General features: G+C 35.7%; 1 protein-coding gene across 3 annotated transcripts in view; it reads right to left on the bottom strand.

The window, feature by feature from the left end:
- Positions 1 to 379: 379 nt before the first annotated feature.
- Positions 380 to 18177, bottom strand: part of RBBP6 (RB binding protein 6, ubiquitin ligase) — a 30313-nt gene continuing 12515 nt past the window's right edge. The window contains exons 5-19 of one of the 3 annotated variants that reach the window (XM_090277730.1): positions 16824 to 16912; positions 16610 to 16706; positions 16084 to 16223; positions 14455 to 14568; positions 13404 to 13576; positions 10995 to 11098; positions 10542 to 10879; positions 9383 to 9479; positions 9195 to 9273; positions 9036 to 9090; positions 7802 to 7870; positions 5506 to 5868; positions 5125 to 5226; positions 2523 to 4277; positions 380 to 2210 (exon numbers count right to left, since the gene is read on the bottom strand). In XM_090277730.1, the coding sequence (XP_090133856.1) occupies positions 641 to 2210; positions 2523 to 4277; positions 5125 to 5226; positions 5506 to 5868; positions 7802 to 7870; positions 9036 to 9090; positions 9195 to 9273; positions 9383 to 9479; positions 10542 to 10879; positions 10995 to 11098; positions 13404 to 13576; positions 14455 to 14568; positions 16084 to 16223; positions 16610 to 16706; positions 16824 to 16912 (5145 nt within the window). In that variant the 3' untranslated portion in view covers positions 380 to 640. The remainder of the gene's footprint in view (positions 2211 to 2522; positions 4278 to 5124; positions 5227 to 5505; positions 5869 to 7801; positions 7871 to 9035; positions 9091 to 9194; positions 9274 to 9382; positions 9480 to 10541; positions 10880 to 10994; positions 11099 to 13403; positions 13577 to 14454; positions 14569 to 16083; positions 16224 to 16609; positions 16707 to 16823; positions 16913 to 18177) is intronic. The other 2 variants (XM_090277727.1, XM_090277728.1) reach the window with 2 other exon arrangements.

The following is an 18177-nucleotide window of genomic DNA, read 5'->3' on the forward strand; positions in this document are numbered from 1 at the left end:
TCAAGTTCAAACTTCTGACTATTCAAGACCCTTAATCAACTGAATGTCCAATTAATCCTGATTTATTATTTCTGGCCACCCACTACCAGCCCCAATAAAGTACCTCTTATGTTTACTTTAGAATTTTGTATATTCAGCCCACCTTATAGTAAAGCTCAAAGGATATTTTAAATAGGAAAATGGAAGAAGAGACATGACACTACTTTCTTCAAGTAATGTAATATTCCACATTTTAAAAGTTTACTGAAAACTTTTATTGTAATCAAAAAGTGACATAACGGGGTTGTAATGAATTCAGCAAGTCATTCTGCTGATATTTTAGAATTGATATCAGCTTTTGCCAGGCAATTAAAAAATTCAAATGTGAAAATTTCACAGTAAACTCCACCCCAACTAATTAATGGTGGTTAAAAATAATAGATCCTAGCAAAACCTCTCATGTTACATGGTCACAGCTCACAATTCTGTACAAAAGTTCATGTTATAAAGCTCTGATGTAAAAATCAAATAATCAAGCAGCAATATTTTAAGTGCAGCACAGCGTCTTCCATATCATTATTTACAAGGCTTGAATCTCTTTACATTATAACAAAATTTAATACAGATGACTTAGTAATTAAGTCAATTTTTAAAATCTGTCCTACACAGTGACAGATTTCACTTTTTGGTCATCTTTCTCCTTCTCTTTTTCTTTATCCTTGCTCTTTTTTGATTTCTTTTTCTTGTGTTTGTGTTTCTGGCTTTTTTCCAATTCTGCTTCAGGGCCTGCATGTTTCTTATGCTTCTTATGTTTTTTATGTTTCTTGTGCTTTTTCTTTTCCTTCTTTTTCTTCTTCTTCTTGCTGTCCTGACTTTCTGCAGAGCTGGCACTGCTACTGTGGCTTCGAGTTTGGCTTCCAGAAGGGCTATGACTTCTACTTGGACTAACACTAGGACTACTCTGACTCTGGCTCTTGTTGGTGCCTGTCTGGCTGGCTGCTGCTGCTACATCTGGGCTCTCTTTTACTTTCTCCATGACTTTATCTTTCACTTCCTTAGAAACTTTTCCTGATGTTTCTTCCTCTTTTACTGATGCATTGCTTTCACTGTCACTTTCATTATAGTCTGGTTCAAAAGCAGCTTCATCAGTTTCTCTAGTTAGGTCGGAGGAAAGGCGAGAGGAGTGACTTAACTGGGGTTTAGGCTTAGTAGCATTCTTATCAATTTGCCCAGTAACCTGATCTTTTTCAATCAGTGGGTCTGGTGGGTTAAGTATATAAAGTAATTTATTGCCACTTGACTCTTTATTGTTCCTTGTTTCTAATACATGCTTCTCACGATCCTTACAAGGATTTTTATCTACAGATTTCATCTCTTCACTTAAGCGTTTAGTTTCACAAGGGGGTTTATGGTCATGAGGTTTTCTGTCTTTTGAGGGACTAGAATTACTTTTTTTGGAGTCTCCTGTTCCTTTTTTAGGCAAATCCCTCTCCTCCCTTGGTTTAGTTTTTTGTCCAGATGCAGAATCTTTACTCCGAGAAGGAGAGTCTTTCCTTTTTAATTCAATCCTTTCATCTCTACGTTTGGAACTTGAATGTTCTCTGCTGTCATAGTCCGTTTTTTTGTCTCTATTAGGAGTGAAGTCTTTATTTGAGGAACCTCGAGTGGAATCATGCTTATCTGAAGTTTTAGTCTCTTTGGAAGATTGAGACACACTTTTAAAATTTCCTTGTTCATTCAGATGGTCCAGATTACTATCTTTCTCCGGCTGAGTGCTGCTCTTCCTCTTTTCAGGGTTTTCCTTTTCTAGTACTGAATGATCTCTATCTTTGGTTTTCCCTTTTTCACTAGATGCAGAGTTTTTTGAACTTTTGACCTCATGCTGTATAATTTCATGGCTCATTTCCTTGGTGACTTTCTGAAGTTTCTCTGATAGCTCACTTTCTTTTTCAGTATACTTGAGTGTATTTGATGGTTTAGTGCTAATACTTTTTATAACACTGGCAGGTTTTCCTACACTTGATACAGGCTGTGTGGCTTTAACATCTTCTTCTTCAGATTCAAAGTCATCTTTGTCCCATTTGGACTGAGGAACCTGGATCATAATAATGACATCTTCTGCAGGAGCTGTATTGTCATTATTATATTCTTCCATAGTTTTGATAACAGTTCGCTTTGTATCTGTTTTTTCTTCAGATTTTCTCACAGGACTGCCTCCAGCTGAACTCGTACTAAAAAGAAATTAAAATACTAATTAATGAAAAAGGGCTTACACAAGATATTTTTTAACTTTCAAAAGCAATTACTTTGCTCTAATAGAGATATAAGTATATGACTGCATAAAAACAATGCTGACTCAACCTCAAAATCTACTTACAACATTAACAATCCCTTTTTTTAAAGACAAGAGTAAACCAGCCTAACCCCCTATATTAATGTTAATTAACGTTTCTACTTTAATAAAAAGTACCCACATTAATAAAGTTAAAGAAAATTCTCTCCCCCAAAAAACACCCATACCTCCCACCACTCATATCAGATACCTGGTATAGTCCACAAGAGTGGAGCTGGATCCTTCAGTTCCAGTTACTTTTCGTCTGACCTTTCCTTTGACTTTTTCTTGTTTAACTTTGCTAGATGTTGACTCCAACTTTTCAGAGGGTTCTTTTGTATTAGATACACTTTCTGTACTTCCAATTTTTTTACCAGTTTCTCTGTTGAGTTTGATTTTTTTAGCTGGGGCTGTTGATGATGAAGCTTTGTCTTTTTCAGGGGTCCTGTCCAACTTTTCAATATCAGGTTCCATTTTGCGCTTTGGCGATGGTTTCACTATTTCAGTTACTTCTAGTTTAGAGATTTTCATTGAAGATGACTCAAAATCTTTATCTACACCCTTTTCTTCAGTTTTTCTCTTTCTTTTTTCTCCCTTGTTGTCAAGTGGCTTACTTTTCTCATTAGACTTCTTGGCCTTGTCTTCCTTACTAGTTAGCTTTTCTGACTTGACATCTTTGGGATAGTCCTTCTTCACTTTTTCCTCTTTGACGGGTTTTATTTCTTGGTGTTCTTTTGCTGACTTAGAGTGAGCTTTTCTAGGGGTACCAATGGTCTTTTCTTCTTTCTGAGAGGAAGATGATTTAGCACTGTCAGCCTTTGGAATGTCCTCCTTGGCTTTTTTAAGTGGAGGTTCAGATCGAGGAGACTTTTCACGCTCCCCCTCCAGTTTTTCTTGGGGTCCCCTAATAGGTCTTACAACAGTTTCTTTTTTGGATACAGCAGATCCATCGTTTTTCCGTTTGGTCTTGTCACTTTTTGCTTTCAGTTTATCTTTTTCTCTTTTGTCTTTTTCAGACACTGACTTAAAAGTGATGGATTCTGCATCCATTGGTTCATCTCTAACTGGTGTAGCATCATCTCTGCTCGGGAGAACAAATAATGAGTCTGTTTTATTTTCTTCACCACTTGTAGGTTCTCTTGATTTCCTAGAGGTTTCTAATAACTCTGGGTTTAGAAAGGGTTCACTCTCTTCCCCCTTTCTTCTCCTCCTATGTTTCTTATGTTTACTTCCTTTAGCATCTCCTGGAGCACTGTCACTCTCCTTTTCTTTTGATTTTGTACTGTCCTTCTGAGTGTGACTGTCTCTTGTTGAAAGCTTTTCTGGATAGTTGCCACCTATGGTCCGACTTCTATGACTTTGTCCACCAGAATAATCCTCTCTGCGGCCTCTAGTAAAGGGAGAATTCCTGATATTAAGTGGTAAAAATCTCTCTGGAGAAAAGTTCTCTCTATTTGCTGATGGTCGAGGCTGTGCTCCAGCAGCATAACCTTTATAATATTTTTCATACCACTCTCTGTATTTTCTTTCCCATTCTCGGTAACGTTCTTTTTCAAATGGGTCTCTAAAGTCAACACTCCTCCCATAATAAGCTTTCATGTCATAAGGCGGTGGAACTTCTCTGTATCTATTAAAATATTCACGTTCTGTTTCCCCTTGAGGTGCAGCACGTTTATTGGGAGACTGTCCCCTAAATGCTTGAGGAGATCTTGATCGTGAATGATATCGCCTGTACGGGGGTGACCTTGACCTAGATCTATGATATCCATGAGATCTAGACCGTGAACGATAGTTTCGACTCTTGCCTCTGCCTCTTCTGGGGTATGGAGGTGATCGAGAATAGGAACGAGAGTGCGAGCGGCTAAACGATCGAGAATAAGAACGTGACCGCGTTGAACCGGATCTTGACTTAGAGTAAGTATAAGAACTTCTTGAATATGAGGAACCGCTATAGGGAGATTTAGACCTACAAAGAAAAACAAAACAATAGTTGATAGTTGAGAAATATATACAAAATAAAATATAGAGCTCAAATTCTAGCATGCTTCTCACGGTTCCATCTTTCTTTATATCAAGTTTTCTCTTGAATGATTAAAGAGGCAAAGTAGCCTCTATTGGAATGGAATAAAGTACAGAAAAGTCATATCAATCACTTGTTACACAACAAGAGAGAAATCTTAACAATTAGAGTGAAGTGCATTCATGTACTGTGAGTTATATGAGCTAATTAATTTAACATTTAAAAAAAATGCCAATTAAATTTAAATTTTACTTCCTATCTGATTATTTAAATAATTTTTTTGGTCCTATCTTGGCCAACAGTCTAGCTTTAAAAGAAACTACATTGCAAGTATAAGCTTAAAAAATAAGTCTTTTAAACAAACTTCCAGGGAATTTTTATATTTCAGTTTTTCTATCAATAAAGCAACTTTTTTCCTACCATACATAATTACACAGGTTAATGTTCCAGCAAGAAGCTGTAGCCTTAAGTAACAGGGTCCTTAGAAATGCACTTTGGCTATTCCTCTATTTCTTTCCTTACACAAACATTTCCCAATTATTTCACACTATAAATAACTTTGAGGGACAAGGGCACTTTAATCCCCATAACTGCTAGTTCTACACAATAGAATTGACATTGAGACATTATTTCAATAAAAGGATATTGGGAAATAAGCTGCATCTCCATCTCAATATGTCTAGACCGAATCAGAAAAATTCTGTAAGTGCAGTGTTATTTATATCCATAGCTAATCCCTGGATATGCAAAGTCCCATTTGTAATTCTGTTGTGAAGGCTTGCAAAACACTAACCTGGAAAATGAGCGCCTACGCTCCTTTTGAATCTTTTTGTATTCCATCAATTCCTTAGCAAAATCATTTGTAAACTCATCTAGCTTGGACTTTTTCTTTTCCCTAGTAAAATAAAGTTAAAGAGTGAAAGTTAACAAAAACCATTTAAGAAAACTAACAAGACAAATGTAATCAGACCATGAATGAAATGAATGAAATTGCCATTAGTTTTCCACTTTAAAACTACAGGTAACTAGGAATCCCTGAGGAAGTTGCTTGTATAGCTTTGGTTCAATTTCTAGATGATTTTTCTTGTACTAACTGGAAACACTGGAAAATGTTTCCAAAGACACCAACATCAGAAAATGAAAGTGTATAATAATTTCAAATGAAAACACTTACTCTTCTTTCAGCCGTCGTTGCTCTCTATAGAATTCTTCCCTGGACAGAGGTGGTGCTTGCGTTGTTGGGATGGTATTTGAATGAGCAGTCTGCACTCCTGATGATACCCAAGGTGTGGATAAATTGGCTGGCGCTGGAGGGAACCCTGGGGGAGGGACACTATATCCAGCAGGTGGTGGCTGGCCAGGAGGAAACTGAGGAGAAAACTGTGGTGGAGGAACACCTGGAGGGAGAGGCAGTGTATGTGGAGGAGGTGGGTACAAAGGAGGGGGTGGGACAGGCACAAAAACTGGAGTTGTTGGTAATGATGGGCCTTGAGTTCTCTGTGATCTTTCGCTGTGGTGTCGTCCACGGTTTATACTTCTGGAGAAATAAATTCCAAGGTATTACTCCTTCAAACTAAAACCATCTGAGACAAGTAAGCTTGTCTTATTTCCGAACTTACAAACAATGGAACAGAATAACAAATAAGTGTAAGAACACTGATATCATTTATATGTAAAAATAATTATGAAGGCCACCTAGGGACTGAGATTATATGATACAAGTTTACAGGGCCTTCTCTATTTGGCAAGGCTATATTTAAAGTTCTCTTTTGTGCAGTTCAGATTTATTATCACTGTAATAATCTCATTATTTCCTAAGCTGTGCTTTAAATAAACTAGTTCTCTCTAAAATGCTTTCCAAGACCGAAAGTTTAACTAAAGGAGAAAAAATTTCCTGTAATCTTTTAGAGGGAGAATTGGGTAAAGACCCTTCAAAGTAGAATAAATATTAGTTTTAACACTGTTAATGAACAATTACAAATTTCACTGTTTTCTTTTGAAGGGTTAGGTAAAAATACAGTGCTAGTTAGTTTCTGATTTGTGCCTCATCAAAGAAACAGTGGCTTCTTTAAAAAAAGTCATCTTTTTTCTGTTAAAGATTCTTTAAATTATAGGTAACTGGTATACAGCAGCAGCAAGGGTGTTTTAGAGTCTGATTTAGTAAATATCTCCCATTAACATGATATATAACAAAATCTTAGTTAACTTTCAGAAGCTTAGCAATTCTCAAGGGAACCCTAAAAAAATACCTGTACTAATCCAGTTACAAAGTTAATTTGGAGGACTCTTTCCCCTATGAATGAGTATGACCTGGAGTAAGACTTACAGCTTACTTCTTAGGTTAACATTACTTGTGCCTGTGAAGTCCCTAATAAATCACCTCTTCTTTCAGAAAAGAAAGAAAAAAGGAGAATACTGGGACAATGGAGCCCGGATGGAAGAGAAAATGCAATTCTTTCTTCACACTTGGGAGCTAAGCTGGTTAATATTTTCTGGGCCTTAGTGATTTCCTCTACCTTCAAAGAGTAAATGTAAGCCTATATTCTGCTGTGTGCTGACAGGGAGAAAGTAGTCATTGGGATGGAGCCTTAAAAACCATCACTGTCTGTGTGTGTCTTTCAAACTGAAGTGAGTCTCTTATAGTCAGCATACGTAAGGGTCTTTTTTTCTTATATATTCAGCCACCCTATTATCTTCCAAGTGGAGCATTTAATCCATTTGTATTTTAAATAATTATTGATGGATAATGTAAATACTAAGTGTAATCCATTTTTTCTAGGACTCTCTAAGGGTAACTACTGAGTACTGAAGTGAAATATGAGGGGAGATCCCCCCAAAACTGCAATTTTTTAATTAAAAAATTGTGTATTTATTCTTACATGTTTTAAACTTGAGTCACCTTCAAATACTCTCCATTTGATGCAATTAATAACACTATTGAAACATTTTTTCACTGCTCAAAACAGTTTTTGAATTCACTGATTTGGATGCCTATTAGTGCTTCTGCCGTTTTTTGTTTCACCTTTTCCACATCAACAAAACATTTCCTTATGAAACAAACAAAAAAAAGGTCGCCTGGGTTGAAATCAGGTGAATAAGGAAGGTGGGCATGGTGATCATGCCATTTTTGGTCAAAAATTGCTGAATACTCAGTACGCTATGGGCAGGTACACTCATAAATCACCCATCATGAAATGGGCAAATGCACTGTAAGTCTTAAAAATAATTCACTGAAGCCAAACACAGCCTCTCACGACACCACCAGCTGGTACACTGGTACAGATGGGTTCCTAGAACACTCACCTAGTGGAGGAAGCCTGTACTACAAGGGGTCCGCCCTCCAAAAGATAATTCCAATTTTTGGGGCACCCACCCCGCATAAGTGTAAACCATTGTTGATTTAATTTCTGCATCTTATATTTTTCAGTGTGTCATCAGTTAGTGTTTTTCAAGATTTTTGGCAAGCTTACCTATAGCAGCTCCTCTCCCCTCTTCTAATTTGCTGTGGCGGAGAAACCAGATATCCAAGCTTGTTGGAACTGTGTGGAAAGAAAAATAAAATAGGCTTGATTATAGCACATTACCTTTTCATGCGTATACATTTATTTTAACTACTCTGAAAACTTTTTCTTACTCCCTGATCCTAACTCTTAAAATGGTATCAGATGTGAGCATTACATTTACTTAAATTTAACTATTTTTTTCCGATTAACATTGTAACAATAATCACACCTCAATACAGAATATTTTCTGCAATATTGTATTTTCATTAGCATTCCAGAAGTTATACTGTGATAGAAAAGGAAGAAAGCCCATTATTAGATGGGCACTATGCAGGCATTTTCCATGTTGGGGTGGGCAGTACCAATCCAATTCTATAGATGAGAAAATAGACTCTGAGAGGTGAAACCACATGCCCACTGTCATGCCACTAGTAAATGGAAGAGCTGGGATTCAAACTCAGGTCTACCTGTCTCCAAAATTCACATTCCTTCTACTGATATATTCTGCTAGCCTCTCATTTAACAAACTTTTTCTAAGAAATTTGGTTTACCTTTCAAACCAAAAAACCAAAGTTTTAGAATATAAGCCAGTTTACACAAATACATAAATCTGTTTCTAAGAATTATGTAAGCAAAAATGATTGTATAAATAGAAAGATAATATATCTACTGATTTTTAACGCCACAGAAGATCATAAAAGATCCAACTTCTTTGTATTTCAGTGCAGAAAACCATATCACATACATTTTATAATGCAGTAAAATTCCATTAACACATACTATTTAAAATGAGAAATTTTGTGTTTGGTAGGCTTTAATCTTAATATGTATTTATTCAAATTTTGAACATCCAAGTTAAGAACAAGGAAAAGTTTAATCCATTAGGATAACTGAGTCAGTATTTAAACTATTCTTTTAAGTAATGCTTATTTATCCATTAACTGAGACCCTGTCAAAATCACCATTTAAGAAATAAAAGTAAAAATTACAAGATTTTATATTTTAGAAAAGAATTACTCATTTAAGAAAATAATTTATATAATTTTGAATTTGTGATATTTTACAGAAAAACTATGTCAATATGACCTATAAAAGAGTTTACAACAAAAGCCACTCAGAAATACACTGCCTAGACTGTTGCTTTTAGTGTACTGTCTAGGTCAAAGCCATCAGCTGAAGATTACTGTAAACATACACTTACTGTTCCCAACCTGGTCGACCACCACCTGGACGAGCAGTATTTATTCTTACTGGACCTTGAAAGCAAAAAAAAAACAAAAAACAAAAACAATAAGTAAACATGAAATTGCGTTTAAATAAAGTTAAAGAAAAAAGTTCAAACCAGAATGATTGCACTCACCAGTTGTAGGGATCAGCTGTCCATGCAATAATGACTGCCCAAGCAAAGATGGGGTTCCAACTACAGGCACCTGGTAACCCTGTAGGAAGAAAAGAAAAAAAAAAATAGTAAAAAAAAGAAAATGTTTAAAAACTCTTATTTAAAAAAAAGAAAAAAAGTTTCCAAATTTAAAAGCCAGTAAAATGTACCTTCTCTTCCATTAGAGCAGTAATTGCAATTGAAGAGGTTCCCTTTGAATGTTCTGATGCAAGTGCTGCAGCTGGCAATAATTTATTATCAGAATCCCTAGAAAACAATTTAATTTACAACACATTAAAAAGGCATCCAATATGGAGAATTAAAAGTCACAATTGTTTATTCATCATCTGCATTAAGATGAGTTGAATCAAAGATGATGAAAACTTTTGAGGAAAGTGAAAGACTGGACTTTTGGAAAGTCCTTCATATACAAGTGAAAAGGAGAAAGAAACCTCCTTAAGAAACACAATCTATGATTTATGATAGGTATGGCAGAAATCAGTTGTTATACGAATAATAAAACTTGAAAAAAAGAAGCTCTAAGTGTGGGTCAAAAAATATAGAGAATTTAAGATTAAATTCTACTTCCAGCTTTGTCATTAAATAAAAGGGGCAATTCTCAGATAAGCCAATGAACTCTGGGCCTTATTCCCACTGTTAATAAAATAAAGTTAACCTACCTAGGTCAGTGGGATTTCTTAAATATACATGTAAAGGTCGCAAGCTTGAATATTTTGCCTCAGCATGTTTAGAACTGACCCCTGGCATCTATTTTTTAAAAACTGGTTGATTTTTTAAGAATTTATGAGCCATTGGACTACATGGTCAAAGGTCCCTTTCCTTTTTCAAGTGAAAGGATTTAAGTAAGTTTTCAACACTTTTCTACATAATTATGCTATAAAACAATGATTATTTCTGACCTGTCTACCTCTACTAATATTTCATACCTCCCTTCTCCACTTATTCAAAATTGCTCTTAGCTCTGCTCACAGCTGTTCTTTTCCAATACCATTAGTAAGACCACAAGTGAATTCTTCTTGCTGTGAACTGCAGAGCTATTATGGGATATGACTTAACATTTACTAGGGGGTATTCGCAACCTGTATAGTTTTTGACCTTGGGATGCTTAAATCACCTGCCAATCTCCTTCATCTGCCTCTTCCTCCAATAAGACTCAGCCAATTCTTACAAGTCACCCATCTTACCGAGCACAGTGGTCCACAAGGACGTATATACTGGTCACTAAAATAACCATTAAAGCAACATATAACCATGAAAACCACACCACTGCTCTCACTTGTTTCCTAACACTGAGAAATCTAGACGCACCGGAAAGGTCCATCTGATTTTTCTGAGTGAACCGATATGGAGACCGTTGCAGTTATATCAGGTACAGGAGCTAGGGTAGAAGATGAATTTCCAGGCACAGCAGGGGCCAAGGAAGACTGATTAGAACTTAATGAAGATATAGAAGGAGCCTGGTGAGCTGATGAAGATGTCACCGGAATCATCAAAGGGTCTTGTTGTCTTGATATTGGAGATCTCATCAGAGGCTGTAGATTCCGCTGAATGAGTGGTCTCGGAGGTGGTATTGGGGGTGGTGGTGGGGGTAACTGTTTTCGTAGTCTTTTTGTATAACCAGTTTCATTTTTGAAATTATTAACAGCCTACAGACACCAAATATAAAAAATGCAGTGTTTACTCAATTACACTTAAATCAATTAAAAGATAAAAATTTTTTCAAAAAAGGGTTATTATAAAAGGAATAGAAAGATAACTTACCTGTCGTAAGAATTTATTGGCAATTAAAGCATCAGGAGAGACATCATTTTGATGACATGTTGGACATGTATGGTCATCTGATTCCAAGAGTGCTGTTCTTATACCTATGTATCAGATTTTAAATATTAATAGTACTGTTCAGTTACATTACTGTTTCCCAAGCAAACATCACTAATCATTCCTATTCTTAGATTAAGAAACTTAAAACATTTAAATTTAGAAAAAAAGCACTGTTTCCCAAGTACTTCTCTCTAGTAATTAAAATATTACAGGAAAAAACTGCCTAGAAAAAGAAGTTTTACATGGTTTAGAGAGGGTTTTAAAAAAACATCATGAAGAAAGGGCATTATAAGAAACAGAATCATTATTCAAAGAAATCAGAGACATGTATAGCATGGTAAGTAGAAATAATACTAAATTCACAGATTAACTGATTATATTCCAGTGTAGTAAAAAAAATCAGTAAATAAGTGCTTTGTTAAATCCAAGACACGCTCTGAAAGAAGTCTTAAGTGACTTCCTCTCTTAACTTTCGTCTTCACTAAAGAAGCCCCCCAAAACAGATTTATATTTCAAAACTATCTTTAGAAATGAAAAAAGGCCAGAACAGTAAAATTTTCAGATGAAACCATTTTCATTTTGGTAAGAAGGAACGAACTTGCAATTAAGTGGCAGGAAAAAAATGTGCTAACATAATTGATCAGGAAAAAAAGAGAACAAGGCGCAGAATAACAGTTATTAGGGGGGAGGGGGAAGAGAGAGAAGGGATAAGTAAGGGAAGGGTTTAATCAAAGAACATGTATAAAGGACTCATGGACATGGACAACGGGGAGGGATATGATTATGGGAGAAGGGGTGGGCTGGGTGGGGGGAGCAATGGGGAAAAAATGGGACAGCTGTAACTGAAAAACCAAAAAAAATTAAAAAAAAAAAAAAGAAAATCACAAATAACCACATGGCAATTTTTTTTTTGTATTTGTTTACAGAGAGCAGTTCTAAATTACACTTAGCAATTTTAGAATACAGTAGTCCTTCCTTATCCATGGCAGGGTGGGAGGGAATATATTCCAAGACCCCAAGTGGATACCTGAAACCTCAGATAGTACTGAACCCTATATATACTATGTTTTCTTCCTATACATACATTTTCACTTAAAGGAAGTACTTTCCGGCTTCTCTTTGGCATATATAAATTGCCAACATCACTACTCTTGTGCTATGGAGCCAATATTAAGTAAAATAAGGGTGACCTGAATACAAACACTGCGACACCATGACAGTAAATGTAATGACCAACATGACTATCAAGCGACTCATGGGTGGGGAGTGTATGCAGGGTGGAGAAACTGAACAAAGGGATGATTCACGTCCCAGGTGGGAAAAATCTGTTTGGTATGAGATTTCATCATGCTACTCAGAACGGCACACACTTTAAAGCTTAGGAATTGTTTATTTCTAGAATTTCCCATTTAGTATTTACAGACCGTGGTTGACAGGGGTCAACTAAAAACACAGAAAGCAAAACCTCAGGTAAGAGAGGGAAGCTACAGTAATATATCTTTCACAATCCAGGAAAAGGAATTAGTCACCATTTAAAAATATTTCCAGTTATTTATTTGTTTATTTATTTTTAGAGAGGGGAAAGGAGAGGGAAATATCACTGTGTGGTTGCCTCTCTCATGGGTCCCCAACTGGGGACCTGACGTGCAACCTAGTCATGTGCCCTGAATGGGAATTGAACCAGCAACACTTGGTTCGTAGGCCGATGCTCAATCCACTGAGCTAAAATATTTCATGTCCCTGAGGCCCAAATGGCTTTCGAAGTTCTGTATACCTTTTGAAATGTGTAAGAAACAAAAACCTTACATTTTATAAAATTTGAAGTACAGTCACCCTGAAGGTATAGGAGGTGGTTAATTCTAATATTAAAAGAACAGAGAGGGTGTTGTTTAAAAAAAAAAAAAAGAGCAAAATAAGAGTTCTCACTATTAAATGTTCTATCAATTATCAACATTTCATATCTTATGAAAATACACAATGTTGCTAAGTGCCTTTCTAAACAGAACAGCTAACCCTTGAACATGGGACTGAACTGCATGGGTCCACTTATACAAGGATTTCCCCCTCAATGTGATTTTCTTAATAACATTTTTTTTCTCGCTTACTTTACTGTAAGAATACAGTGTATAATACATATAGCATACAAAATATGGGTTAATCAACTGTTTATTTTTTGTAAGACTCCCAGTCAACAGTAGGCTATTAATAGTTAAATTCTGGGGGAGTCAAAAGTTACATTCTGATTTTTGTGCAGGGGGTCTGTTAGTGCCCTCCAATCTCTGTGTTGTTCAAGGGTCAACTGTATACATATTCTAAAACATACATGTTCAAAGGCTCAGCATGTCTTACATTCATCACAGTAGCTGTTTCCACAACAGGGAATGACAACCGCATCAGTCATAATATCTTTGCAGATCAGACACAGCAATTCATCTGGGATAGGGTCGTCTTCTTCAGAAGAAGAAGATGGTTCCTCTGGTAAGAAAGGTGGTTTTTCTTTCTTCCCAATTGCATATGCTTCTCTGTAAAAGAAGGTTTTAGCATTTTAACAATGTAAAGAAAGCAAAGTATTTCAAAATACTTAATGTTCTACTATATCCCAGTGGAAGCTTATCACTCAGTATGCCTAATTAGTTGACACAAGTGTAAATCCTTCCAAAATAAGGGAGAAATGATGAACATTCTCCCTGTAAACAAAAAGACATAAAAGCAAATCCTCAACAAATATAACAAAAAGAAGTAAAGTAATGCTATAAAAGTGTCTAAAAGGATCTTAGAATCCATAACTCTAAGAGCTGAGGGCCAGAGAGGTAAAGTGACATATTTAGTGCCACGAACAGCAGAAACAGGATTCGAACTTTGGCATGACAATACTCTGATCACATTTTTTCCTACCCTACCATGTTTTCTGAAGAAAAAAAAAGTTCTCCTCCATAGTCTCACAGTCCCCCAATACCTGTGAAGGTAGTTAGTGTGAATGTCATAATATGCGAAACTAAAATTAGTACAATTAAGGGGAAATACTATGTCACCATACACAAATGATTAATAGCCAGTGGTCTACTTATATAATCAGTATTTTAAAAGAGATTTATCTATTTATAGTCAATCTTTATTAAATGATTAGAATTTCTACGTGTTAGAAAAATTTAAAATAACACCTCATCAGAAATTTTGGGTCCACTTTTTTTTGGTAGAAATGCATTATGCAGAAATGTTAGATATTAAATATATTAAAAAGAACAAAAACAAATATGCTATTCTCAGATTCATCACCACTGCTTCCAACACCCCCATGTTCTCTGTAATCAGGCAAATTTGTAAAACAGGAATTCCTTGAGAAATCCTTTCTATCTCATTTAGGAACAGTGTGTTTATCTCAGCTGGACAGAGAAGGTACCTTAAGTGTGCTATTTGTGTTGCAGTTGCTCCATAGACATCACCACGATTCCAGAAATAAGTGTCAATTTGCTTATGCCCCATTGTTCCCAATTTTTGAAAGAGGAGTCTCCCACTGCCCAAGAGAGAAAAGAGAAGGAAAAAAAAAAGGAGAAGAGAGGACAGAAAAAGAAACAGAAGAGTCTAAGTTGCTTATTAGTTGGTGTTAGTGGACAGGGTGAAAGTTTCAATTAAAATATTTGGGCTCCCATTTTCCCCAGCATTTGCTGTGTGTTTGGCACAAATGGGCTTTTTGTTTTTCAGCATTCAAAAGCAATGAAGTTAATTTATTAGTTATGGTTCACAGGTGATGCTAATTTTTCCAACACAAATTTCTATTTAAATACTTTTACTTCTACATGTTATTAAAGATGAAGCGGTCTGCTCTTAAATTGTATCTGTAAGAATAATCAATTTCAACATTAAATCCTTTGGAAGCAGGTATGAAATGTATGGAGTAGAAACAGCTAACAACAGACTGCACTAAGATGAACCACAAAAACAGAATATAACATAAAAAACAGATGGGGGTGAAGTTAAGAAAATGAGCAGGTTGGGAGTTTAGGAAAACACATTCTTATCTGTTAACTAAAACAAGTATTTACTGAAGTACCTACTAAAAAACACTATCTTATCAATATTGTCCCATGGAATAGCGATTTTCATTGTTCTCTCTTGCTGAGTAAAAACTGTTCTTACATATAATTTCTTTTACAGAGAACAGGGACATCTATTCTCCAAACTGGTGCTTGTCAAGGTAATTTCATAATCTCCTAGAGGACTTGTTAAAAATGCAATCAAGAGTCCTAGCGCATAGCCTCTGAATTGAATGGGGGTGGGGCAGCACATGCTTGACCAGACCATTTAAATACACTTTTATAAGAAATTCTTATACACTATCCAGTTCGAGAACAACAATCCAAAACAACACTTAATAATATTGTGCTGCGTGCGTTCACAATTATTGCGGGTAACAAAAAAGGTAATTAAAAGCATTAGCAAGAGTATGTAACATAATGGAACTATTTACCCAGGTTTTCATGTCTACCCATTTCATTAAAAATTGGTTTCTAAAATAAAATCTGAAAACATTAAAAATAAGCATTAAGGTATAGCTTACAGTGCTAGAGATGACCTGAACTAACAGTTTACAAAATAAACCATACTTCAGAATCTTAAGACTCACACAGATACTTCAGTGTTTCATCCTTTCTTGGCACTTACATTTATTTGCCTTGACATATTGCAGAAATTTTATTCTTACGTCTCGTTTCTCAAAATGATTAAGATATTCATCTTGTTCACTTTTAAAAAGTGCAAATAGCATATAAATTTATGTGGGAGTATGTATGTGAATCAGGAAGAGAGCATGGAATGACAGAAAAGAAAAAAATTAAGAAGACTACAAGGGAAGTGGCACTCACTGTTAACAAAAGCCCCCAAATCAATTTTAAATTTGCTTTAAATGGAGCAGACTGCAGCCTCTCATTCATAACACAGAAGTCCCAAGTCCCAAGCCCAAGATTAAATAGAACACTATAACCTGGACTGACTACAGTCCTCACAGGCCACATCTAATTTGAATACTCACGCATCTATAGTTGGTATTGCGTATTTCCCAGTGTTGGTTAGCATTGCACCTTTCATGTTAGGATCTTTCACTTCCATCATGAAACTTCTGGGAATTCCAGTGCTCTTTTTAATCCTAGGACCAGATTCAAAGTTCTTATCCTTTTCAGAGGGGAGAAGAGAGAGAGAAGAAAGAGAAAAAGCAGTTACCTTTATTTAATAGTAATTAACATGCAGTGCTTACCAACTACTTGTATTATTCATAGTGCTTTACACAGGATTTCATTTAATCCTTTCAACAGCCATATGAGGTACTATTATTATCTTCATTTCACAGGTAAAATATAACAGGCTTAGAGAAATCAACTAACTTGCCCAAGCTCACTCAGCTATTAAGTGGCAGAGCCAGGATTTGAAACTGGCAATGTGGTTCCAGAGGCTGTGTTCATTTGCCATTGTACTACAGAAGGCAGTATTTACAGAGAAAAATAAAATGACTAATAATTGCATGACAGTAAGCTGTACCATATTTTGTACTCTGGACTTACCCCATTCGTTGGGCAATTCTTAATATAATGACCAGGTTTACCACAACGGTAACAAGTATAAGATGGAGGTGGTGGACCAAGAGGTTTCTTCATGTAACTGAAAGGGAGAAAAAATTACATGTACACAAAGACTTGATAAAAACAATGCTTATGATTGGGTGGGGGGGGAACCCACCCCAAAGTCCCTATTACTATGAAGTACTTATGAACTTACTTGATTGGGTCGTATTCATGGCCAGATTGCGACATCATTGCTTTAATTTTATCTTCTTCAGAAGCATTGGCTTCAGCCAGATTGGCAGTCTGTTTAACAGGTAATTATTTGACACACACATTAGAAACACATTGAAGACCACACAGCCAAAGACAACACCACTCATCCTGTAAAGAGCAGTCTAACATTGCATAAAAACAGCTATTTACATGTATAACCCAGAAAAGGCATTGGGAGTTCCTCAGGTGTTTGAGTGGCTGCAGAGCTGAAATAAGTCTTTCTGGGGGGTACTCAAACCTTAGACCCTGTTTGTACCTTGTGTTGAGATTTGCACACTACTTCTTTAAGAGTTAAAAACTGAGATTAAGTTTAGAAAAACACTAGATGTTTTTCCAACCTTAAAAATAATTCAAGTGTCACAGCATAATATAATATATACTTACAATTGGAGGTAGTGTTGGGGGTAGAATAATTGAACACATTATGCAGCTGACATTAAAAATCAGAAGGCTCTTTAGGAAGTGGTGTCAGTTTCAAATTAAGTGGAAAGTACATGTAATGAGCATTTATAATTTTAAATCCAACTCCCTAAAATTTTATGAACTTCATCTTTAAGGTTATACAGTAGTTTAGATATAAGCAGGGTCTAAGGGAGTCCTAATAACTTCAATCTTCAAATTCAAGCATCTAGCACTCTTATCAGCCATTCATTGGGTTTTAATTTTTATATTCATCCACAAAACAAGCAACCAGTTTTAACATTTTATTGTAATTTTATATACAAAGAATGCTTAACATTAACAGAGCTTAGAACAGCAGCAACATTAACAGAAAACTGGATTACAGATGTCGAACAACTAATTTGTTTGAACCCAAACATTTACAAATGGTTTTAAAAAAAAATCCCCCAAACCTCCAAAACTCCCCAACTGTGTTCCACAGAGAAACAATAGTAGGAATAAACCCAAACTCAAATGTGGTCCTTACAGTACATAATTGAAACTGTAAACTAGAACCTGATAATGTTAACTCTATGCTAAACCACTTTGTATTAGAAAAGTGCAAGAGGATAGTTTTTTAGCCCACTTTAATGTTTAGATTTCCCAGAACAGGAACTTAAAAGCTGTATTTGTACCCAGGACGTTTGGGAGATACATTCTAAGGAAAAAGGATACAACCTGTAATAAAGCCAAGGAAAAGATAGGACAGCACAAATGGAAAACCCATCAACTCATCAATGTCAGTTGCTAAATTTGGCTTTACACTTCTGATGGTAGGGAAAAAAGATTTTTGGAAGACTTTCTTCTTGGTCCTCAAAAATCTGCCTATTCTGTAATACTTTTTTTTTTTTTTA

Source organism: Furipterus horrens, unplaced genomic scaffold, assembly GCF_987537825.1.
Source record: "Furipterus horrens unplaced genomic scaffold, mFurHor1.1.pri manual_scaffold_5, whole genome shotgun sequence".
Lineage (NCBI taxonomy): Eukaryota > Metazoa > Chordata > Mammalia > Chiroptera > Furipteridae > Furipterus > Furipterus horrens.